The sequence below is a fragment of the Rhinichthys klamathensis genome, unplaced genomic scaffold, assembly GCF_029890125.1.
Source record: "Rhinichthys klamathensis goyatoka isolate OS25496 unplaced genomic scaffold, OSU_Roscu_1.1 h1tg000054l_1, whole genome shotgun sequence".
NCBI classification, from domain to species: domain Eukaryota; kingdom Metazoa; phylum Chordata; class Actinopteri; order Cypriniformes; family Leuciscidae; genus Rhinichthys; species Rhinichthys klamathensis.
The window spans coordinates 65,166-91,226 of NW_026606599.1; the positions used below are offsets into that span (position 1 = coordinate 65,166).

The 26,061-nt window shown below is 45.5% G+C and overlaps 1 protein-coding gene across 2 annotated transcripts; it reads left to right on the forward strand.

The window, feature by feature from the left end:
* pdhx (pyruvate dehydrogenase complex component X) lies at positions 1-25,626 on the forward strand. Of its 2 annotated transcripts, none has more exons than XM_056248299.1 (11): positions 1-224; positions 1,423-1,509; positions 3,193-3,293; positions 3,726-3,940; positions 5,805-5,903; positions 12,192-12,342; positions 14,969-15,116; positions 15,338-15,396; positions 15,628-15,786; positions 17,167-17,231; positions 25,045-25,626. In XM_056248299.1, exons 1-11 carry the CDS (start codon positions 53-55, stop codon positions 25,295-25,297), a joined length of 1,509 nt encoding a protein of 502 aa, XP_056104274.1. In that variant the 5' UTR covers positions 1-52; the 3' UTR covers positions 25,298-25,626. The 2 variants fall into 2 exon arrangements, with proteins under 2 accessions (XP_056104274.1, XP_056104275.1); XM_056248300.1 differs by having other exon boundaries at positions 1,426-1,509.
* The last annotated feature ends 435 nt before the right edge of the window (positions 25,627-26,061 follow it).

The following is a 26,061-nucleotide window of genomic DNA, read 5'->3' on the forward strand; positions in this document are numbered from 1 at the left end:
CGCAGCTCGAGAGAGACTGTCAGTCAGTGTGAGGAAGAAGGGCACAGGGAAGATGGCGGCGTCCATGAGACTCGGGCGCAGGGGCGTCTTCATGGCTCTCAGAGCAATAGCACAGCACCCGTTATCGACTCAGAGTAGAGTAATAGCGCAGAGCAAACCCCAGCGGACCGCGGGCTGGACCGGAGCCGCCTTCAGACACCTGTCCCGGTCGCCCTCAGTATGTGGTGAGTGTCAGAAGGACATTAATGTGTTTATTTATTAATAACAGCTCGACAACACTTCTGCCGTGCAGATATTACTGTGTCTTTGCTCTACAGTTCAGTACAGTGACGGATCAGATGCTAATACTGCGCACTGGATGACTGCCAGATTCATAATAAACAATTACTTACTGAACAAGTCTAAGAAAACATAAGATTTTAATCTTCTGTCAAATATGTTGCCAAAACAAATCAATGATTTGATCTCACATTAATGAGTGTCATGAATTGATGCACTTGTTATTGTTATTATGGCTAATAGAAATGTGCAGAGCTGATATTGATCTGCCGTCACGTGATCAACACTGATCACATGGGCTGTAAATTTAATAAATGCATATTGTGTTGTTCAAATCCAAATGCAGAGATTGTAAACAATCACAGATGTCACAATTTCAAGCTCCAAGATTTCATATTTTCAGTGTAGAAAATCATTGTATGATAATGAATAAAAAACATGTATTTGATGTTTATTTGTGCAGTATGCCTTCACTCTCCTGTAAAGATGAGCACACAGAAATACGCCATGTATTAATATCTCGTCTCATTCTGATCATCTGATCATGTCGTGAGGTTTAAACATTAATCAGATGATTGTGACATTGATCAATATTTGCTCTGTTGCTGAAGTGTGTGATTGCTCTCTCTGGGCCGTCACATTGATAATGTAATTTTGAAAGTTTTTGATGCCCTTTTCACTATTAAATGGATCCGAATCAACCATAAAATGGGAGCAAAACATTTGTGGCTCAAATAAAGCAGGACGTGTGGAGAACGAAGGACGAGTCCGGGTTTGGCGGTGGCCAGGAGAACGGGACTTGCCTGACTGCATTGTGCCGAGAGTGGAGGGGGGATTACGGTGTGGGGTTGTTTTTCAGGGGTTGGCCAGTCAGCATCCAGGATCAGATCGGTCCATTTCTATGACTTTATATTGAATCCTCTTTGATGAATGTATAACCTGCGAGCCTCTGGTTGTGATGTGATGAGTGTGTCCAGCAGGGTTCTGTTGTTGATGTGTGTGATGTGATGTGTGTGTCCAGCAGGGTTCTGTTGTTGATGTGTGTGTTGTGTGTGTCCAGCAGGGTTCTGTTGTTGATGTGTGTGATGTGTTGTGTGTGTCCAGCAGGGTTCTGTTGTTGATGTGTGTGTTGTGTGTGTCCAGCAGGGGTCGCTCCTCTGAAGGTGCAGATGCCAGCGCTCTCGCCCACTATGGAGGAGGGAAACATTGTCAAGTGGCTGAAGAAAGAAGGTGAGTGCTTGACCTGTGTGTGTGTGTGTGTGTGTGTGTGTGTGTGTGTGTGTGTGTGTGTGTGTGTGTGTGTGAACGTGTGACCTCACTAATGCTGTGTGAATGAGACCGTGTGTGTGTGTGTGCGTGTGTGTGTGTGTGTGTGTGTGTGTGTCTGAGCTCACTCATGCTGTGTGAATGAGACCGTGTGTGTGTGTGTGTGTGTGTGTGTGTGTGTGTGTGTGTGTGTGTCTGAGCTCACTCATGCTGTGTGAATGAGACCGTGTGTGTGTGTGTCTGAGCTCACTCATGCTGTGTGAAAGAGGCCGTGTGTGTGTGTGTGTGTGTGTGTCTGAGCTCACTCATGCTGTTTGAATGAGACCGTGTGTGTGTGTGTGTGTGTGTGTGTGTGTGTGTGTGTGTGTGTGTCTGAGCTCACTCATGCTGTGTGAATGAGACCGTGTGTGTGTGTGTGTGTGTGTGTGTGTGTGTCTGAGCTCACTCATGCTGTGTGAATGAGACCGTGTGTGTGTGTGTGTGTGTGTGTGTGTGTGTGTGTGTGTCTGAGCTCACTCATGCTGTGTGAAAGAGACTGTCCGTGTTTAGAGCATGACTCTGTGTTAATGCCTATGAAACAAGTGTTTCTACAGATGTGGCGTTTGGCTGTCCACATGTGACCATATAGTGTGCAAACATGGCTAGTTGTGTTGCTAAGAATCCCATTTACATCTCAGATTGATGTTGAAGTGAGACATTAGAGAGGGACAGTAAGACCTGAAGTAACCCTGTCATAATAGTAACCCAATTTCATGCTCCCAACTTTGTGGGAAGAGTTTGTGGATGTTCCTGTTCCAGCATGACTGCGCTCCAGGGCACAAAGCAGGACCATAAACACATGTATGAGGAGTTTGGTGTGGAGGAACTTGAGTCCTGACCTCAACCCGATAGAACCCGACTCGAGCCTTCTCGTCCAACATCAGTGCCGGACCGCACAAATGCACTTCTAGAAGAATGGTCAAAAATTCCCATAAACACACTCCTAAACCTTGTGGAAAGCCTTCCCAGAAGAGTTGGAGCATCTATAGCAGCAAAGGGTGGAGCAACTCCATAGTATACCCTACGGATCAGGAATGGGATGTCATTAAAGTTCATGTGCATGTAAAGGGAGACGTCCCAAAACTTTTGGCATTATATGGGTGTAACGGTACACATAAGTTAACTGTGTTACCTATTGGCAGAGATAACACAATTAAATGGGGATTTGTTTTGTTTTGAATAATAAAGAGTAAACATTGTGCTTTTGTAAAGTAAAGCAAACAAACTTATGCGCTTATGGATGCGCTGTCTTCTGTCCCGGTTTCTTCTCCGCGATGTTTGTGGATCATATCAAAACACTGAATGGAAACTCAGCGTAGGCTACGAGCCAGCTCTTGCATGCTGAACACTTGTTTTGGGTTGGTGTGTAGATCATCTCTTCCTCTGCAGTTAGCAAACAGTGTTGCATTACTCTCCTGAACTGTGGTGTGTATCGCTGTGACTGTATGAACCGTGGTGTGCGCACCGTGACGGTTCAGGACACACACATGTACCTTTACACCCCTAATACACACATGTGAAATGTGTCTTAGGAAGCTGACGGATATATTCACACTCCTAACTGTAGTGAATATGAGTAACACAACTGCGTTTACTGTGTTTGAGCAGGTGATGATGTGGCCGCTGGGGACGCTCTCTGTGAGATCGAGACCGATAAAGCTGTGGTGGTCATGGAGTCCAGTGAGGACGGAGTCCTAGCTAAAATACTGGTGAGTGTGTGTCTGTGTGGGTGAGAGTGTGTGAGAGTGTGCGTGTGAGAGTGTGTGAGTGTGTGAGGGCTATTCAATCCATAGTGAAGCTTCAGAATGAAATACTGAAACGCTAGATGAATAGTGAGACTGAACTCTTTAAATCGGCCTCAATAACTCTGTATGTTGAAGGATATGGAAATATAACAGTAATTTGACTCTTGACCAGTGCTTTACTTGATTGCCACAATAAAACAGACGATCCCAGCTTAAAAACTTTGGTGAGCATGTCCTGTTAGGGAAACCTGTTTGTTAGCCATTCGGCGATGCTTACACACCTCTGTTTTAACATTACACTATTTGCATGTCAATGTGCCTCCTATAGTGATTTACGCTACTTGTGAAAGAGTGAATATGCATAGGTAAGTTTGGCGGATGTGTGTGTGGTTCCAGGTGCAGGAGGGCAGTCGAGGTGTGCGTCTGGGGACTCTCATCGCTCTGATGGCCGCTGAAGGTGAAGACTGGAAACAGGTGGAGATTCCAGCGCCGGAGCCCGTCACACCTGCTGTAGCCCCGCCCACTGATGTAGCTCCGCCCACTGATGTAGCTCCGCCCACTGCTGCTGGCTCCGCCCCTCCTCTGGCTCCGGTCGCTTCAGCGCTCAAACAGTCAGTAACTGCATGTTTTCCGTCAAACTAGGTGTGTTGTTTGTGAGTGTGGCATAAATGTACACCCTCTGAACATGAAGATGTATTTTAATCTCTATTACAATTCATGCGAGGATGACAAAATTAAGAATTTGTAATTGTAATATTCATCATCTTACTGTGTAAACACTCATATTACTTGTATATATCGTACTGTTAATTATAGAGCACAAAATCATCCTCGTGTTGTACATGTATGTTTATTCAGCATTGAAATGTTGCCTGTCACAGCCAATCAGAAGAGCGTGTGGGCGGAGTCTCTCTGTACTCACAACCAAACCGATAAGCACATAATCGAACGAATAAATATTACACAATTTTAACTTGATTAAAAATACATACAGAGTGACTGAAACGGTCTTTGTTATAAAATAAGTTTATACGATAACAAGTTTTCAAGGGGGTCCTAATACACAAAAGTTAAATAACACAAAACAAAAGAAAAACAACAAACACACCCCTACAGAAATAACTTTTTTTGCCTAGCATTAATACATATGATCATAGATATATCATCTAAAGCAATTACAACAAGTTTCTAAACAACGAAACAAACCATTTAAACATATAAAATGAAGTCAAAGATCGTACATTTAAAGGTAAATGATTCCAGTCTGCAGGAGCATTAAACCTAAATGCTTTCTTGCCAGAAACTTTCTTAACTAAAGGGGTGAGAAAAATAATAATGTGAAGAATGTCTTCAATGATATGATGAAGAATATGATATCAAATACGGTCTCAAATGATTAGGGTAATTAAAATGTACACATTTGAAAATAAATTGCATCCAGTGATGATGCCGCCTTATATTGAGTGGAGACCATTTGAGTAAGTCATAGCCTACATAATACAATGTATGAGCATCCAATAACAAATCTACACAATTTATTATAAGTTGTAGTAAGAGGCAAGATATTAGTTTTAGATGCATTCTGATAAAGTACATCTGCGTAATATAAGTTGTGTAGCAAGTCTTTTTCGAACGTTAAATGTAAAACCAGTTTTAGGTCTGTACTATACACTCGATCCAAAATTAATTTTACGAAGTATATAGTCAATGTGAGGTCTAAAAGTAAGTTCAGGATCCAGCCATAATCCCAAATATTTAATATGGTCTACTCTGTGCTGGTATTTACCATCATTACAAATTATTGTTAGACTATTAGATTTTAATTTAGACATACGCTTTGTACCAAAAACCATGGTACGAGATTTAGCTTTGTTAAGTAATAAACTATTCGAATAGAGCCAATCTTGGAATGCATTGAATCTGATTGGAGTATATCTTGGATTTGGGTCACGTGGGGTTTTGAAGTATAATTCTTGAGATGGATAAAGAGGTCACCACTCTCTATGCTGAATATACGTCGTTGGTCAATTTTAGAGAAACACTAGTTGTTGAATAATTAGCCCTGAATCCAGATTGAGAATGTTCTTGTTTCCTTTCATGGATCAAGATCTGAGGTGAATTTTTTATTGTCACTTTCAGTATGTGAATTAAATTATATTCAAACTCGCATTCACTTCTTTCAACATTAAATAAAGCTCATAATCAGTACCTGACTATCATTGTGGTTGCAGAAATAGAGACTGTTTCTGAAATAAAGCGTCACGTATGGCCATCGCTGAAGGCTAGAACACACACACACTGATGAACATGAGAGATACTGTTCTCTTGATGAACGTGAGATAGCAACAGAACAGCGGGAGTTCAGAAGCCAATAAAAGAGTAATCCTAGTGTCATGTGACAGTAAAGTGATGCTTTTGCTTTGTGTGTGTGTGTGTGTGTTTGTGCTGTTCATGTTCACGTGTGATTGTGAACAGGTTACGCTTGAGTCCTGCTGCGAGACACATTTTGGACACTCATGGTTTGGACCCTCATCTGGCCAAAGCTACAGGACCACGCGGCCTCATCACTAAAGAGTGAGTCTCACACACACACACACACACACACACACACACACACTGAACGGGCTCGTTAGTAACACACGTTACCATGGAAACCCATTCTCCCTCCTCTGGGTGCCCATAGAAACGCAGAAACTGACACCTATTAATACCTCAGATCCACTGAAGATGACAGTTCAGCTGCAATATACAGCTATAGTAGATATTACAGAGACATATGGTTATATCATCATCATCATCATCATTATATGTATATATTCTCCATGACAATATGATTGGTCCATCAGCCAAGGTTCCTTGTGTCAAAAATATGAACACAAGAATATTTGTTGAGTGTCAGAGTTAAACGTGTGTGTTGTCATATTAATCTTACAGATGTGCAGCGCTACTGATAGATTCATGTAGTTTTATTGCTGATAACGGTTATGTCGAGACGGCCACTGTTTTTTTTTATGTTGAGAACATGAGAAAACAAGAAAATATTATAATGCATGGCATTTTCGGGCTTTCGTAGATATCTGCAATTTATATTGCAGTGGTGATTGGTCGATCTGCTCAGTGTGGAGATCTCTCTGATATTGATCAGGTGATTGGTCGATCTGCTCAGTGTTGAGATCTCTCTGATATTGATCAGGTGATTGGTCGATCTGCTCAGTGTTGAGATCTCTCTGATACTGATCAGGTGATTGGTCGATCTGCTCAGTGTGGAGATCTCTCTGATACTGAACAGGTGATTGGTCAATCTGCTCAGTGTGGAGATCTCTCTGATATTGAACAGGTGATTGGTCGATCTGCTCAGTGTGGAGATCTCTCTGATACTGAACAGGTGATTGGTCAATCTGCTCAGTGTGGAGATCTCTCTGATACTGAACAGGTGATTGGTCGATCTGTTCAGTGTTGAGATCTCTCTGATACTGAACAGGTGATTGGTCAATCTGTTCAGTGTTGAGATCTCTCTGATATTGATCAGGTGATTGGTCGATCTGCTCAGTGTTGAGATCTCTCTGATACTGATCAGGTGATTGGTCGATCTGCTCAGTGTGGAGATCTCTCTGATACTGAACAGGTGATTGGTCAATCTGCTCAGTGTGGAGATCTCTCTGATATTGAACAGGTGATTGGTCGATCTGCTCAGTGTGGAGATCTCTCTGATACTGAACAGGTGATTGGTCAATCTGCTCAGTGTGGAGATCTCTCTGATACTGAACAGGTGATTGGTCGATCTGTTCAGTGTTGAGATCTCTGATACTGAACAGGTGATTGGTCAATCTGCTCAGTGTTGAGATCTCTCTGATATTGATCAGGTGATTGGTCGATCTGCTCAGTGTTGAGATCTCTCTGATACTGATCAGGTGATTGGTCGATCTGCTCAGTGTGGAGATCTCTCTGATACTGAACAGGTGATTGGTCAATCTGCTCAGTGTGGAGATCTCTCTGATATTGAACAGGTGATTGGTCGATCTGCTCAGTGTGGAGATCTCTCTGATATTGATCAGGTGATGGGTCGATCTGCTCAGTGTGGAGATCTCTCTGATATTGATCAGGTGATTGGTCGATCTGTTCAGTGTTGAGATCTCTCTGATATTGAACAGGTGATTGGTCGATCTGCTCAGTGTGGAGATCTCTCTGATATTGATCAGGTGATTGGTCGATCTGCTCAGTGTGGAGATCTCTCTGATACTGAACAGGTGATTGGTCAATCTGCTCAGTGTTGAGATCTCTCTGATATTGATCAGGTGATTGGTCGATCTGCTCAGTGTGGAGATCTCTCTGATATTGATCAGGTGATTGGTCGATCTGTTCAGTGTTGAGATCTCTCTGATATTGAACAGGTGATTGGTCGATCTGCTCAGTGTGGAGATCTCTCTGATACTGAACAGGTGATTGGTCGATCTGTTCAGTGTTGAGATCTCTCTGATACTGAACAGGTGATTGGTCGATCTGTTCAGTGTTGAGATCTCTCTGATATTGAACAGGTGATTGGTCGATCTGCTCAGTGTGGAGATCTCTCTGATACTGAACAGGTGATTGGTCGATCTGCTCAGTGTGGAGATCTCTCTGATATTGATCAGGTGATTGGTCGATCTGTTCAGTGTTGAGATCTCTCTGATATTGATCAGGTGATTGGTCGATCTGCTCAGTGTGGAGATCTCTCTGATACTGAACAGGTGATTGGTCGATCTGCTCAGTGTGGAGATCTCTCTGATATTGATCAGGTGATTGGTCGATCTGCTCAGTGTGGAGATCTCTCTGATATTGATCAGGTGATTGGTCGATCTGCTCAGTGTGGAGATCTCTCTGATATTGATCAGGTGATTGGTCGATCTGCTCAGTGTGGAGATCTCTCTGATATTGATCAGGTGATTGGTCGATCTGCTCAGTTTGGAGATCTCTCTGATATTGATCAGGTGATTGGTCGATCTGCTCAGTGTGGAGATCTCTCTGATATTGAACAGGTGATTGGTCGATCTGCTCAGTGTGGAGATCTCTCTGATACTGAACAGGTGATTGGTCGATCTGCTCAGTGTGGAGATCTCTCTGATATTGATCAGGTGATTGGTCGATCTGCTCAGTGTGGAGATCTCTCTGATATTGATCAGGTGATTGGTCGATCTGCTCAGTTTGGAGATCTCTCTGATATTGATCAGGTGATTGGTCGATCTGCTCAGTGTGGAGATCTCTCTGATATTGATCAGGTGATTGGTCGATTTACTCAGTGTGGAGATCTCTCTGATATTGATCAGGTGATTGGTCGATCTGCTCAGTGTGGAGATCTCTCTGATATTGATCAGGTGATTGGTCGATCTACTCAGTGTGGAGATCTCTCTGATATTGATCAGGTGATTGGTCGATCTGCTCAGTGTGGAGATCTCTCTGATATTGATCAGGTGATTGGTCGATCTGCTCAGTGTGGAGATCTCTCTGATATTGATCAGGTGATTGGTCGATCTGCTCAGTGTGGAGATCTCTCTGATATTGATCAGGTGATTGGTCGATCTGCTCAGTGTGGAGATCTCTCTGATATTGATCAGGTGATTGGTCGATCTGCTCAGTTTGGAGATCTCTCTGATATTGATCAGGTGATTGGTCGATCTGCTCAGTGTGGAGATCTCTCTGATATTGATCAGGTGATTGGTCGATCTACTCAGTGTGGAGATCTCTCTGATACTGAACAGGTGATTGGTCGATCTGCTCAGTGTGGAGATCTCTCTGATATTGATCAGGTGATTGGTCGATCTGCTCAGTGTGGAGATCTCTCTGATATTGAACAGGTGATTGGTCGATCTGTTCAGTGTGGAGATCTCTCTGATACTGAACAGGTGATTGGTCGATCTGCTCAGTGTGGAGATCTCTCTGATACTGAACAGGTGATTGGTCGATCTGCTCAGTGTGGAGATCTCTCTGATACTGAACAGGTGATTGGTCGATCTGCTCAGTGTGGAGATCTCTCTGATACTGAACAGGTGATTGGTCGATCTGCTCAGTGTGGAGATCTCTCTGATATTGAACAGGTGATTGGTCGATCTGTTCAGTGTGGAGATCTCTCTGATATTGATCAGGTGATTGGTCGATCTGCTCAGTGTGGAGATCTCTCTGATACTGAACAGGTGATTGGTCGATCTGCTCAGTGTGGAGATCTCTCTGATACTGAACAGGTGATTGGTCGATCTGCTCAGTGTGGAGATCTCTCTGATACTGAACAGGTGATTGGTCGATCTGCTCAGTGTGGAGATCTCTCTGATACTGAACAGGTGATTGGTCGATCTGCTCAGTGTGGAAATCTCTCTGATACTGAACAGGTGATTGGTCGATCTGCTCAGTGTGGAGATCTCTCTGATATTGATCAGGTGATTGGTCGATCTGTTCAGTGTTGAGATATCTGATACTGAACAGGTGATTGGTCGATCTGCTCAGTGTGGAGATCTCTCTGATATTGATCAGGTGAATGGTCGATCTGCTCAGTGTGGAGATCTCTCTGATATTGATCAGGTGATTGGTCGATCTGCTCAGTGTGGAGATCTCTCTGATACTGAACAGGTGATTGGTCGATCTGCTCAGTGTGGAGATCTCTCTGATACTGAACAGGTGATTGGTCGATCTGCTCAGTGTGGAGATCTCTCTGATACTGAACAGGTGATTGGTCGATCTGCTCAGTGTAGAGATCTCTCTGATACTGAACAGGTGATTGGTCGATCTGCTCAGTTTGGAGATCTCTCTGATACTGATCAGGTGATTGGTCGATCTGCTCAGTTTGGAGATCTCTCTGATATTGATCAGGTGATTGGTCGATCTGCTCAGTGTAGAGATCTCTCTGATATTGAACAGGTGATTGGTCGATCTGCTCAGTGTGGAGATCTCTCTGATACTGAACAGGTGATTGGTCGATCTGCTCAGTATTGAGATCTCTCTGATATTGATCAGGTGATTGGTCGATCTGCTCAGTGTTGAGATCTCTCTGATATTGATCAGGTGATAGGTCGATCTGCTCAGTGTTGAGATCTCTCTGATATTGATCAGGTGATTGGTCGATCTGCTCAGTGTGGAGATCTCTCTGATATTGATCAGGTGATTGGTCGATCTGCTCAGTGTGGAGATCTCTCTGATATTGATCAGGTGATTGGTCGATCTGCTCAGTGTGGAGATCTCTCTGATACTGAACAGGTGATTGGTCGATCTGCTCAGTATGGAGATCTCTCTGATATTGATCAGGTGATTGGTCGATCTGCTCAGTTTGGAGATCTCTCTGATATTGATCAGGTGATTGGTCGATCTGCTCAGTTTGGAGATCTCTCTGATACTGAACAGGTGATTGGTCGATCTGCTCAGTGTGGAGATCTCTCTGATATTGATCAGGTGATTGGTCGATCTGCTCAGTGTGGAGATCTCTCTGATACTCAACAGGTGATTGGTCGATCTGCTTAGTGTGGAGATCTCTCTGATATTGATCAGGTGATTGGTCGATCTGTTCAGTGTGGAGATCTCTCTTATACTCAACAGGTGATTGGTCGATCTGCTCAGTGTGGAGATCTCTGATATTGATCAGGTGATTGGTCGATCTGCTCAGTTTGGAGATCTCTCTGATACTGAACAGGTGATTGGTCGATCTGCTCAGTATGGAGATCTCTCGGATATTGATCAGGTGATTGGTCGATCTGTTCAGTGTGGAGATCTCTCTGATACTCAACAGGTGATTGGTCGATCTGCTCAGTGTGGAGATCTGTGATATTGAACAGTTGATTGGTCGATCTGCTCAGTGTGGAGATCTCTCTGATACTCAACAGGTGATTGGTCGATCTGCTCAGTGTGGAGATCTCTGATATTGATCAGGTGATTGGCCGATCTGTTCAGTGTGGAGATCTCTCTTATACTCAACAGGTGATTGGTCGATCTGCTCAGTGTGGAGATCTCTCTGATACTCAACAGGTGATTGGTCGATCTGCTTAGTGTGGAGATCTCTCTGATATTGATCAGGTGATTGGTCGATCTGCTCAGTGTGGAGATCTCTCTGATATTGAACAGGTGATTCGTCGATCTGCTCAGTGTGGAGATCTCTAATATTGATCAGGTGATTGGTCGATCTGCTCAGTTTGGAGATCTCTCTGATACTGAACAGGTGATTGGTCGATCTGCTCAGTATGGAGATCTCTCTCATATTGATCAGGTGATTGGTCGATCTGTTCAGTGTGGAGATCTCTGTGATATTGAACAGGTGATTGGTCGATCTGCTCAGTGTATAGATCTCTGTGATATTGATCAGGTGATTGGTCGATCTGCTCAGTGTTGAGATCTCTCTGATATTGATCAGGTGATTGGTCGATCTGCTCAGTGTGGAGATCTCTGTGATATTGATCAGGTGATTGGTCGATCTGCTCAGTGTTGAGATCTCTCTGATATTGATCAGGTGATTGGTCGATCTGCTCAGTGTGGAGATCTCTCTGATATTGAACAGGTGATTGGTCGATCTGATCAGTGTTGAGATCTCTGTGATATTGAACAGGTGATTGGTCAATCTGCTCAGTGTGGAGATCTCTGTGATATTGAACAGTTGATTGGTCGATCTGCTCAGTGTGGAGATCTCTCTGATACTGAACAGGTGATTGGTCGATCTGCTCAGTGTGGAGATCTCTCTGATATTGAACAGGTGATTGGTCGATCTGATCAGTGTGGAGATCTCTGTGATATTGAACAGGTGATTGGTCAATCTGCTCAGTGTGGAGATCTCTCTGATATTGAACAGGTGATTGGTCGATCTGCTCTGTCGGTAAGTTGTTCCAGTGATGATCTGTGCTGTTCTTTTTTCAGAGACGCAGTGAAACTGTTGAATCAGTTTGATAAAGGGCGTCCAGCAGCTGTTCCTCCTCCTGTCCCACTCGCAGTGCCTCCTCCCTCCTCTCCGGCCACGGGACGACCCACACACACACCCGTCTCTGTGCCTGTGAGACCTGCAGCGGCGGTGAGCCCAGATCCTCTCTGTCCACACACACACACACACACCCGTCTCTGTGCCTGTGAGACCTGCAGCGGCGGTGAGCCCAGATCCTCTCTGTCCACACACACACACACACACCCGTCTCTGTGCCCGGGAGACCTGCAGCGGCGGTGAGCCCAGATCCTCTCTGTCCACACACACACACACAGACACACACACCCGTCTCTGTGCCTGTGAGACCTGCAGCGCCGGTGAGCCCAGATCCTCTCTGTCCACACACACAGACACACACACCCGTCTCTGTGCCCGGGAGACCTGCAGCAGCGGTGAGCCCAGATCCTCTCTGTCCACACACACACACACACACACACACAGACACACACACCCGTCTCTGTGCCTGTGAGACCTGCAGCGCCGGTGAGCCCAGATCCTCTCTGTCCACACACACAGACACACACCCGTCTCTGTGCCCGGGAGACCTGCAGCGGCGGTGAGCCCAGATCCTCTCTGTCCACACACACAGACACACACACCCGTCTCTGTGCCCGGGAGACCTGCAGCGGCGGTGAGCCCAGATCCTCTCTGTCCACACACACACACACACACACACACAGACACACACACCCGTCTCTGTGCCTGTGAGACCTGCAGCGCCGGTGAGCCCAGATCCTCTCTGTCCACACACACAGACACACACCCGTCTCTGTGCCCGGGAGACCTGCAGCGGCGGTGAGCCCAGATCCTCTCTGTCCACACACACACACACACACACCCGTCTCTGTGCCTGTGAGACCTGCAGCGCCGGTGAGCCCAGATCCTCTCTGTCCACACACACAGACACACACCCGTCTCTGTGCCCGGGAGACCTGCAGCGGCGGTGAGCCCAGATCCTCTCTGTCCACACACACAGACACACACCCGTCTCTGTGCCCGGGAGACCTGCAGCGGCGGTGAGCCCAGATCCTCTCTGTCCACACACACACACACACACACCCGTCTCTGTGCCCGGGAGACCTGCAGCGGCGGTGAGCCCAGATCCTCTCTGTCCACACACACACACACAGACACACACACCCGTCTCTGTGCCTGTGAGACCTGCAGCAGCGGTGAGCCCAGATCCTCTCTGTCCACACACACACACACACACACACACACACACACAGACACACACACCCGTCTCTGTGCCCGGGAGACCTGCAGCGCCGGTGAGCCCAGATCCTCTCTGTCCACACACACACACACAGACACACACACCCGTCTCTGTGCCCGGGAGACCTGCAGCGCCGGTGAGCCCAGATCCTCTCTGTCCACACACACACACACACACACACACACACACACAGACACACACACCCGTCTCTGTGCCCGGGAGACCTGCAGCGCCGGTGAGCCCAGATCCTCTCTGTCCACACACACACACACAGACACACACACCCGTCTCTGTGCCCGGGAGACCTGCAGCGCCGGTGAGCCCAGATCCTCTCTGTCCACACACACAGACACACACACCCGTCTCTGTGCCCGGGAGACCTGCAGCGCCGGTGAGCCCAGATCCTCTCTGTCCACACACACACACACACACACACACACACACACACACACACACCCGTCTCTGTGCCCGGGAGACCTGCAGCGCCGGTGAGCCCAGATCCTCTCTGTCCACACACACACACACACACACACACACCCGTCTCTGTGCCCGGGAGACCTGCAGCGCCGGTGAGCCCAGATCCTCTCTGTCCACACACACACACACACACACACACACCCGTCTCTGTGCCCTGGAGACCTGCAGCGCCGGTGAGCCCAGATCCTCTCTGTCCACACACACACACACACACACACACACACACACACACACACACACACACACACCCGTCTCTGTGCCCGGGAGACCTGCAGCGCCGGTGAGCCCAGATCCTCTCTGTCCACACACACACACACACACACACACACACACACACGTCTCTGTGCCCGGGAGACCTGCAGCGCCGGTGAGCCCAGATCCTCTCTGTCCACACACACACACACACACACACACACACACACACACACACACACACACACACCCGTCTCTGTGCCCGGGAGACCTGCAGCGCCGGTGAGCCCAGATCCTCTCTGTCCACACACACACACACACACACACACACACACACACCCGTCTCTGTGCCCGGGAGACCTGCAGCGCCGGTGAGCCCAGATCCTATATTGATCAGTTTTAAATGTGGATATTGTTCTCACACAAACGCATGGCTTCGCTTCAGAAGGCCTTTATTAACCCCCGGAGGCTTATGGATTACTGTTATGATGGATATGTTATGATTCATAATCTCGCCCTCCATTCACTGCCATTATAAAGCTTGGAAGAGCCAGGACATTATTTTAATCTAACTGATTATGTTCGTCTGAAATAACAAAGTCGTATACACCTAGGAAGGGTTCAGGGTGGGTAAATCATGGGCTAGTTTTTATTCTTTGGGTGAAATATCCCTTTAATGAGAAATTATGTATTATAATATAAAATGATCAGTGGTCAGCATATATCCTCCAGTCTCGTGAACTTCCCGAACTCTTCTCATGTTGAACGTGTGAAGCTTGAGCGATCTGTGTGTGTTGAGAGCCCTCAGAGACGAGTGTGTTGTGTTTTCAGGGCTCGTTCACAGACGTGACGGCCTCTAACGTGAGGAGAGTCATCGCTCAGAGACTAACTCAGTCCAAGAGCAGTATCCCACACGCCTACGCTTCAGTGGACTGTGACCTCGGTGCCGTCCTCGAGCTCAGGAGACAGCTGGCCACAGGTGACCACACACACACACACACACACACAGCTGCAGTTCACCCCATCATGGATTAACAACACTAAACAAACCACAGTTTGGACTACACTGGTGGAACTTACCAATGAAACATGATTTCTGTGTGAATCCACTCATTCTTTACGCACACATGCATGTATATTAAAGACCCAGTGTGTGTTGTTTGTCATGTTCACATCTCGTGTGTGTGTGTGTGTGTTTAGAGAACATCAAGGTGTCGGTCAATGACTTCATCATCAAAGCCGTGGCCGTCTCACTCAGAGTAAGTCAGCAAATGTTCAATCAGTTTATTTGTGGGGGTTTTGAAAATATGAATCATAGTACTATATCAAATCATTCATTCAGAATGTTGTTCAAGATGTTCTTTTATGCTAAATAAACTTGTGATATAATTCATTTCATTGGCCATACAACTTAAAGTGCCCCATTATGGATCTTTGAAAATGACCTTCATCATCATGTCAGTGACGCTGTGGTGTGTGTTGTCCCGCAGGAGATGCCCGAGGTGAACGTCGTGTGGTCTTCTGAGGGCCCTCAGCCTCTCGGCTCCATCCACATCTGCGTCGCCGTGGCAACAGCGCGGGGCCTCATGACCCCCATCATCAGAGACGCTGCTGATAAAGGGCTGACGGAGATTGCTAACACCGCTAAGGTCATCGCTAGCATCATAGTTCAAACACACACTCTAATGCTCCAGCAGACAATCTGAAGCTGATCATGTGACCATAGCAGACATGCATCTGAAGGCCCAGATATACTCACGGAGAAGGGCTTCGTTTAGGGGTAAAGAAGTTTCAAGCGATGTACTGCTAGTGAACATCTCGACGGCGCGCTGCACATTCCTCTAAATAACAGCAAAACAGCGGTTCAGAAAGCTTCCGATCACAGTGATGTGGACATGTTTGCCGCCGCTCTGAGGTCGTCACGTTTATTCACACAGAACCTCATACAACAGACCGTCAGTGTGTCCTTCAGCTTCTAGCGTTCACGTCTTCACTCGTGTCTGACCTCGACAGACTGAACAGAAGATTTAACCTCAGAGGGCGGAGCCTCGGAGCCACACCCCCCGGTGACATCATCACCCGCTGCCCAATGGCGTGTCAGAGGCGTGTCCAGCGCAGTGCGGTTTCGCTCTCCTGAAACCAGCTTCGCTTCAGCCTGATTCTGATCGCATGACGTCACTCCAGACTATGCTTGAATATCTGGGCCTTGAGATGTTGTTGTGTATAGAGGTTATGTCTTGACGTCACTGTCCCGCGGGAACACACTGAGTGGCAGAAGAGCTGCTGGAGTTAACAGGGAAACTGAGAAAACGAACTATTATCAGTTTAAACTAAAGCTTGGACTCGATATAGTGTTCCTTACAACTCACACAGATCCAGTGATCGTGGATATTGACATGTGGCAGGAATCATGTTTCCTCAGATTTATATGAGCCGGATTTCTACGCCGGGGAAATACATAAGGCAAATTTGCCTGTGAACGCTTTATATAAATACAATATAGGCCTAAATCCATGTGATCACTCATATCAGTGTTATATATATCTTCATATCGTCCAGCCCTAAAACTTGGGGGTTTTTTTGTCAGTGTTTGTTTAAAAACATCTAATTATGCAGAATATATGATGGTAAATATTTAATTGATGAGTTGTCAATACAATATAGAGTATGTTTTTAACCCTTAATTCAGTATATTGACACAACATGAAAACTGCAAATCCCGCTTTCTCCGTCTGGATCCAGTGGTTTCTGTAAATTACAGGATCCATTCGCTTCTCTGTTCTGTAGCTTTCGTCAGTCTGTGAATATACCTCAGATTTCTTGTCAAATCTATTTATATAGTCAGTCTCAAAGCTCTTTCCCGTTCTAGATGTGTTTTGTGTGTTTCACACTCAGTGTTTCTGCCACTCAGTGTGTGTGACCGCAGGGGACGTCACACACATAACCTCTGTAGATTAGATTATTATTATTATTCGATTATAGATTCGATTACTCTGTGATGGCATGTTGAACTGGTTTCCTCTCCCCAGGCTCTGGCACAGAAGGCGCGGGACGGGAAGCTGTTACCAGAGGAGTATCAGGGGGGATCGTTCAGGTGAGCATAGTCTGATCATAGTTTACTCATGAAATGTCCTTTCAGACCCGTATAACTCCCATCATTTCCAGAATTGTAGTGTTCAATGTTTTCCATGCAAGTACATTTAAAGGGATAGTTCAACCAAAAATGTAAACTCTGTCAGTAATTACTCTCCCTCATGTCGTCCCAACCCTGTAAGACCATGTTCATCTTCGGGACACAAATTAAGATATTTTTGATGAAATCTCAGAGCTTTCTGACACTCCATAGACTGCAACGTCATTGCAACTTTCAAGGCCCAGAAAGGTAGTAAAGACATCGGTAAAATAGTCCATGTGACTCCAGTGGCTCAACCTTCAGTTTGTGAAGCGACGAGAATACTTTTTATGCGCAAAACCCCCCTAAAATAACGACTTTATTCCCCAATCTCTTGTCCTCCATGTGCTTCTCCTGCGCTGTAGGCGTAGTGTAACAGCGCTGCTTCTGGGCTCTCCGTCAGAACGCCGGCTCGCTATTGGCCGACGCTGGTCATGTGTGTGAGGACCCAGGACCTAGCTGTTTTTTTGCGCACAAAAAGTATTGTCGTCACTGGATAAACTGAAGCTTGAGCCACTGTAGTCACTCGGACTATTTTAACGATGTCTTTAATAACTTTTCTGGGCCGGCAAGTTTCAATCCCTTAGAAGCCTATGGAGGAGTGAGACAGCTCTCAGATTTAATCAAAAATATCTTCATTTGTGTTCCGAAGATGAACGAAAGTCTTACGGGTTTGGAACAACATAAGGGAGAGTAATTACTGACAGAGTTTACATTTTTGGGAGAACCATCCCTTTAATGAGGCTTTACAACTCTGTATTGTACGTCATTTAAAGCCTGCAGTAGTTTGGTGTGGGGAACCGACTCTAGACTTATGGCAGATAACACTACAGCAATGGCAGCACGTCTAAGATCATCACTGTTTGAATAGATTATCACTGTTTGCTGTGATGTCCTGAGCTCTTGTGTTATTGAGCCTCTACAGGACGGGGGAAATTTCAACAAAAATGTACTTCAGTCCCCACAGATCATTTTCCATAGTAAAAAACAAACAAACATAATAACCGAAAAAGATGTAGACCTCTGAAGCCTTTGCTTATTATGCCTACCCAAATTTATATTCATAAACTCATTATTAATCCTAATTTTAGCTTTGGTATTACTTTCCCGATTGCTTAATATTATGAACTTTGTTTTACTCAAATTCAGTGAAAGTCGATTATCTTTTTAAGACCATCAATTTAATTTCCACTGCAATCAGAAGCTGTTCCAAAGTTTTTCCCGAACAGTATATTTATATTTATACTGTCGCATCAGCAAACCATACCATTTTTTAATTGGTATTAAAAATACCATTACACTTTACAAATACCATTACACTTTACAAATACCATTACACTTTACAAATATCATACCATACCATTACACTTTACAAATATCATCGATATACAATAGAAACAGTTTGGGGCCTAACATCAAACCTTGTGGAACACCACAAGTAACTTTCATTAGATCCGGTTTAGAACTTCTTAACCAAGAACCACTCTATAACAAAGGGTTAACACTGTGTTGTAGAAGAAGAAGAACGATCTTATTGAAAATGGAAGCGGCACTTAAAGACAAAAGCTTCCATAAGCCTGATATCAGCATTCAGTGGCTGTCTAACACAACGTTCACTTAAAGTTAAAAGGAAAACATGTTTTTGTCTGTTTATGTGAATTGCTGGTGTCCAAACATTGACAAATATATGCACTATATTGCATTTAAAACGTCTCTTCGAGTGACACAAACCCAGAAAAAAGATTTTTAATTTATTTTTTGTGTGATTCCACATGAACTGAAGTTTTGCCAGTGTGTGAGTTTCTGAAGTGTGTTGTGTGTTCCAGCAGTGTGTGAGTATCTAAGGTGTGTGTTGTGTGTTTCGGCAGTGTGTGAGTATCTAAGGGTGTGTGTTGTGTGTTTCGGCAGTGTGTGAGTATCTAAGGTGTGTGTTGTGTGTTTCAGCAGTGTGTGAGTATCTAAGGGTGTGTGTTGTGTGTTCCAGCAGTGTGTGAGTATTTAAGGTGTGTGTTGTGTGTTTCAGCAGTGTGTGAGTATCTGTGTTGTGTGTTTCAGCAGTGTGTGAGTATCTAAGGTGTGTGTTGTGTGTTTCGGCAGTGTGTGAGTATCTAAGGTGTGTGTTGTGTGTTTCAGCAGTGTGTGAGTATCTAAGGGTGTGTGTTGTGTGTTCCAGCAGTGTGTGAGTATTTAAGGTGTGTGTTGTGTGTTTCAGCAGTGTGTGAGTATCTGTGTTGTGTGTTTCAGCAGTGTGTGAGTATCTAAGGTGTGTGTTGTGTGTTTCAGCAGTGTGTGAGTATCTAAGCAGGGCTCCAGACTAACTTTTCCACTGGTTGCACTGGTGCTACCAACTTTCTCAGTTGGTCGCACCAGCATATGATTTGGTCGCACCTTTTTCTTTTCTTTTTTTTTGCTACATGCCATGGGATTAATCAATGCATGCTGATGAATAGTGGTTTTAATGGACCAAGGCTAGCAAAGGCTTTCTGGGTTGCAGCATAAATACCTGTAATATATTAATTATCATTGCCAAATTTCAGGATTTTTATGGATTTTGGACAGTAATTTTAATCTGTAATTTTAAGCATTTTACTTTTGAATTATATACAATCTATCTATTTACATTTGAATCATATTCTATCTATCTATCTATCTATCTATCTATCTATCTATCTATCTATCTATCTATCTATCTATCTATCTATCTATCTATCTGTCTATTATCATCTTTCTATCTTTTAAAAATCATTAAACATTCAAATGTATGCATTACATTTTAAAAGATTAGAGTATTATAATAAACTGATACAGATTTTTCGTTATCAAAGTTTATAGTTGTAACAAAAAGCAGAAATCTCACACTCCTTCCCTTCTGCATTTTATAATAATTCCCTTTTCCTCTGTGGAGTGATCATGAGAGTAATCGCTCGACAGAGGAAAATATAAAAAGACGTCTGAAAAGACGTAGCAGGAAGGGGCTCTGTGTTTCGTGAGACCATTTTTATCATTTTTATATATGCCTTAATTCGTGAATTCGTAATTGGCGCGTTTCACCATCAGTGTGCAATGCGCGTGACGTCTACGTTCGTCAATAAATAAACTGCACGTGTCTTGTGGAAGAACACTGTAGCCGGAACTACTCTCCGTTAATGTCTATGGCGAGTCACGCAGGCACTGGGCTACTCCGCAGCCGAGACGACCTCGGGATAAAATAGTCCGAATATAAACACTTATTATAGGCGTACCGTAGGGATTCAGAATAAGTCAAAAACACGGTTTGGAAAATGGATTCATGATATAGCCTACTCGTTCATTTTGAACATAAGTTACGGACTGCAGCAGCTGATACAGCGGCGTTCTGTTGCTCAAGCGTCCACTCGCACTAATGCGACCATATAACATTTTAACTCGCACATTCTCAAAAAATGGTCGCATATGCGACCAATTTGGTCGCAGTCTGGAACCCTGCTAAGGTGTGTGTTGTGTGTTTCAGCAGGGTGTGAGTATCTAAGGGTGTGTGTTGTGTGTTCCAGCAGTGTGTGAGTATCTAAGGGTGTGTGTTGTGTGTTCCAGCAGTGTGTGAGTCTCTGAGGTGTGTGTTGTGTGTTTCAGCAGTGTGTGAGTATCTAATGTGTGTGTTGTGTGTTTCAGCAGTGTGTGAGTATCTAAGGGTGTGTGTTGTGTGTTTCAGCAGTGTGTGAGTATCTAAGGGTGTGTGTTGTGTGTTTCAGCAGTGTGTGAGTATCTAAGGGTGTGTGTTGTGTGTTTCAGCAGTGTGTGAGTATCTAAGGGTGTGTGTTGTGTGTTCCAGTAGTGTGTGAGTCTCTGAGGTGTGTGTTGTGTGTTTCAGCAGTGTGTGAGTTTCAGCAGTGTGTGTGTTCCAGTAGTGTGTGAGTCTCTGAGGTGTGTGTTGTGTGTTCCAGTAGTGTGTGAGTATCTAAGGGTGTGTGTTGTGTGTTCCAGCAGTGTGTGAGTATCTAAGGGTGTGTGTTGTGTGTTTCAGCAGGGTGTGAGTATCTAAGGTGTGTGTTGTGTGTTCCATCAGTGTGTGAGTCTCTGAGGTGTGTGTTGTGTGTTTCAGCAGTGTGTGAGTATCTAATGTGTGTGTTGTGTGTTTCAGCAGTGTGTGAGTATCTAAGGGTGTGTGTTGTGTGTTTCAGCAGTGTGTGAGTATCTAAGGGTGTGTGTTGTGTGTTTCAGCAGTGTGTGAGTATCTAAGGGTGTGTGTTGTGTGTTTCAGCAGTGTGTGAGTATCTAAGGGTGTGTGTTGTGTGTTCCAGTAGTGTGTGAGTCTCTGAGGTGTGTGTTGTGTGTTTCAGCAGTGTGTGAGTTTCAGCAGTGTGTGTGTTCCAGTAGTGTGTGAGTCTCTGAGGTGTGTGTTGTGTGTTCCAGCAGTGTGTGAGTATCTAAGGGTGTGTGTTGTGTGTTCCAGCAGTGTGTGAGTCTCTGAGGTGTGTGTTGTGTGTTCCAGCAGTGTGTGAGTATCTAAGGGTGTGTGTTGTGTGTTCCAGCAGTGTGTGAGTATCTAAGGGTGTGTGTTGTGTGTTCCAGCAGTGTGTGAGTCTCTGAGGTGTGTGTTGTGTGTTCCAGCAGTGTGTGAGTATCTAAGGGTGTGTGTTGTGTGTTTCGGCAGTGTGTGAGTCTCTGAGGTGTGTGTTGTGTGTTCCAGCAGTGTGTGAGTATCTAAGGGTGTGTGTTGTGTGTTCCAGCAGTGTGTGAGTCTCTGAGGTGTGTGTTGTGTGTTTCAGCAGTGTGTGAGTATCTAAGGTGTGTGTTGTGTGTTTCAGCAGTGTGTGAGTATCTAAGGGTGTGTGTTGTGTGTTCCAGCAGTGTGTGAGTCTCTGAGGTGTGTGTTGTGTGTTCCAGCAGTGTGTGAGTATCTAAGGGTGTGTGTTGTGTGTTTCGGCAGTGTGTGAGTCTCTGAGGTGTGTGTTGTGTGTTCCAGCAGTGTGTGAGTATCTAAGGGTGTGTGTTGTGTGTTCCAGCAGTGTGTGAGTATCTAAGGGTGTGTGTTGTGTGTTCCAGCAGTGTGTGAGTCTCTGAGGTGTGTGTTGTGTGTTTCAGCAGTGTGTGAGTATCTAAGGTGTGTGTTGTGTGTTCCAGCAGTGTGTGAGTATCTAAGGGTGTGTGTTGTGTGTTCCAGCAGTGTGTGAGTCTCTGAGGTGTGTGTTGTGTGTTCCAGTAGTGTGTGAGTCTCTGAGGTGTGTGTTGTGTGTTTCAGCAGTGTGTGAGTTTCAGCAGTGTGTGTGTTCCAGTAGTGTGTGAGTCTCTGAGCTGTGTGTTGTGTGTTCCAGCAGTGTGTGAGTATCTAAGGGTGTGTGTTGTGTGTTTCAGCAGGGTGTGAGTATCTAAGGTGTGTGTTGTGTGTTCCATCAGTGTGTGAGTCTCTGAGGTGTGTGTTGTGTGTTTCAGCAGTGTGTGAGTATCTAATGTGTGTGTTGTGTGTTTCAGCAGTGTGTGAGTATCTAAGGGTGTGTGTTGTGTGTTTCAGCAGTGTGTGAGTATCTAAGGGTGTGTGTTGTGTGTTTCAGCAGTGTGTGAGTATCTAAGGGTGTGTGTTGTGTGTTTCAGCAGTGTGTGAGTATCTAAGGGTGTGTGTTGTGTGTTCCAGTAGTGTGTGAGTCTCTGAGGTGTGTGTTGTGTGTTTCAGCAGTGTGTGAGTTTCAGCAGTGTGTGTGTTCCAGTAGTGTGTGAGTCTCTGAGGTGTGTGTTGTGTGTTCCAGCAGTGTGTGAGTATCTAAGGGTGTGTGTTGTGTGTTCCAGCAGTGTGTGAGTCTCTGAGGTGTGTGTTGTGTGTTCCAGCAGTGTGTGAGTATCTAAGGGTGTGTGTTGTGTGTTCCAGCAGTGTGTGAGTATCTAAGGGTGTGTGTTGTGTGTTCCAGCAGTGTGTGAGTCTCTGAGGTGTGTGTTGTGTGTTCCAGCAGTGTGTGAGTATCTAAGGGTGTGTGTTGTGTGTTTCGGCAGTGTGTGAGTCTCTGAGGTGTGTGTTGTGTGTTCCAGCAGTGTGTGAGTATCTAAGGGTGTGTGTTGTGTGTTCCAGCAGTGTGTGAGTCTCTGAGGTGTGTGTTGTGTGTTTCAGCAGTGTGTGAGTTTCAGCAGTGTGTGTGTTCCAGTAGTGTGTGAGTCTCTGAGGTGTGTGTTGTGTGTTCCAGCAGTGTGTGAGTATCTAAGGGTGTGTGTTGTGTGTTTCAGCAGTGTGTGAGTATCTAAGGTGTGTGTTGTGTGTTTCAGCAGTGTGTGAGTATCTAAGGGTGTGTGTTGTGTGTTCCAGCAGTGTGTGAGTCTCTGAGGTGTGTGTTGTGTGTTCCAGCAGTGTGTGAGTATCTAAGGGTGTGTGTTGTGTGTTTCGGCAGTGTGTGAGTCTCTGAGGTGTGTGTTGTGTGTTCCAGCAGTGTGTGAGTATCTAAGGGTGTGTGTTGTGTGTTCCAGCAGTGTGTGAGTATCTAAGGGTGTGTGTTGTGTGTTCCAGCAGTGTGTGAGTCTCTGAGGTGTGTGTTGTGTGTTTCAGCAGTGTGTGAGTATCTAAGGTGTGTGTTGTGTGTTCCAGCAGTGTGTGAGTATCTAAGGGTGTGTGTTGTGTGTTCCAGCAGTGTGTGAGTCTCTGAGGTGTGTGTTGTGTGTTCCAGCAGTGTGTGAGTATCTAAGGTGTGTGTTGTGTGTTTCAGCAGTGTGTGAGTATCTAAGGGTGTGTGTTGTGTGTTTCAGCAGTGTGTGAGTATCTAAGGGTGTGTGTTGTGTGTTCCAGCAGTGTGTGAGTCTCTGAGGTGTGTGTTGTGTGTTCCAGCAGTGTGTGAGTATCTAAGGGTGTGTGTTGTGTGTTCCAGCAGTGTGTGAGTATCTAAGGGTGTGTGTTGTGTGTTCCAGCAGTGTGTGAGTCTCTGAGGTGTGTGTTGTGTGTTTCAGCAGTGTGTGAGTATCTAAGGTGTGTGTTGTGTGTTTCAGCAGTGTGTGAGTATCTAAGGGTGTGTGTTGTGTGTTCCAGCAGTGTGTGAGTATCTAAGGGTGTGTGTTGTGTGTTTCAGCAGTGTGTGAGTATCTAAGGGTGTGTGTTGTGTGTTTCAGCAGTGTGTGAGTATCTAAGGGTGTGTGTTGTGTGTTTCAGCAGTGTGTGAGTATCTAAGGGTGTGTGTTGTGTGTTTCAGCAGTGTGTGAGTATCTAAGGGTGTGTGTTGTGTGTTCCAGCAGTGTGTGAGTATCTAAGGGTGTGTGTTGTGTGTTCCAGCAGTGTGTGAGTATCTAAGGGTGTGTGTTGTGTGTTTCAGCAGTGTGTGAGTATCTAAGGGTGTGTGTTGTGTGTTCCAGCAGTGTGTGAGTATCTAAGGGTGTGTGTTGTGTGTTCCAGCAGTGTGTGAGTATCTAAGGGTGTGTGTTGTGTGTTTCAGCAGTGTGTGAGTATCTAAGGGTGTGTGTTGTGTGTTCCAGCAGTGTGTGAGTATCTAAGGGTGTGTGTTGTGTGTTTCAGCAGTGTGTGAGTATCTAAGGGTGTGTGTTGTGTGTTTCAGCAGTGTGTGAGTATCTAAGGGTGTGTGTTGTGTGTTTCAGCAGTGTGTGAGTATCTAAGGGTGTGTGTTGTGTGTTCCAGCAGTGTGTGAGTATCTAAGGGTGTGTGTTGTGTGTTCCAGCAGTGTGTGAGTATCTAAGGGTGTGTGTTGTGTGTTTCAGCAGTGTGTGAGTCTCTGAGGTGTGTGTTGTGTGTTTCAGCAGTGTGTGAGTTTCAGCAGTGTGTGTTGTGTTCCAGCATCTCTAACCTGGGCATGTTCGGCATCAGTGAGTTCAGCGCGGTCATCAATCCTCCTCAGGCCTGCATCCTGGCGGTGGGCGGCTCGCGGGCTGAGCTCCGGCTGCGCGACGGGCTAACGCTACACACACACCAGCTCATGACCGTCACGCTGTCCAGCGACGCACGCCTGGTGGACGACGAGCTGGCCTCGCGGTTCCTGGAGAGGTTCCGCTCGCACCTCGAGAGCCCTCAGCGGGCCGGTCTGCCCTGAAGAGGACTCCACTGATGCTATTTATTCACTGAGATGTAAAGACACGTGTACAGAGAGAAACACTTCTAGGTCAATTAATAATGTCGTTCGTGGCGCGTCTCCTGCCATCAATACACTGGACGCTTCCGGTTATTGTGACATGCTGTGCCTCAGTAGAGAAGCATTCAGCAAATCCACTGATGATCAAATCCCAATGTTTAACATACAGACAATATCTGTCAACTTACAGTAAGTATTAAATCATGAAAGCTATAAATCATGTCAGGAACCCGTCTATTTTTGGGGATTATTCAATAATCCAATAAACTCCTGTCTTCTGCTATACTGAATCTGAGTGGTTTGTGTTTTCCTTATTCACACACTTCTCACCGAGAGTGACGTCAGCTTTACACAGGACCGATCGTGTCACAGCCGTTCACACTGATCAACAGGAGAATTACAGAACCAGTGATCGAACTTCCTCACAGATGAGACACACTCAGCTGAAGCAGATCTACTGTAGACAGCAGAGTCAGTGTTCAGATCTACTGTAGACAGCAGAGTCAGTGTTCAGATCTACTGTAGACAGCAGAGTCAGTGTTCAGATCTACTGTAGACAGCAGACTCAGTGTTCAGATCTACTGTAGACAGCAGAGTCAGTGTTCAGATCTACTGTAGACAGCAGAGTCAGTGTTCAGATCTACTGTAGACAGCAGAGTCAGTGTTCAGATCTACTGTAGACAGCAGAGTCAGTGTTCAGATCTACTGTAGACAGCAGACTCAGT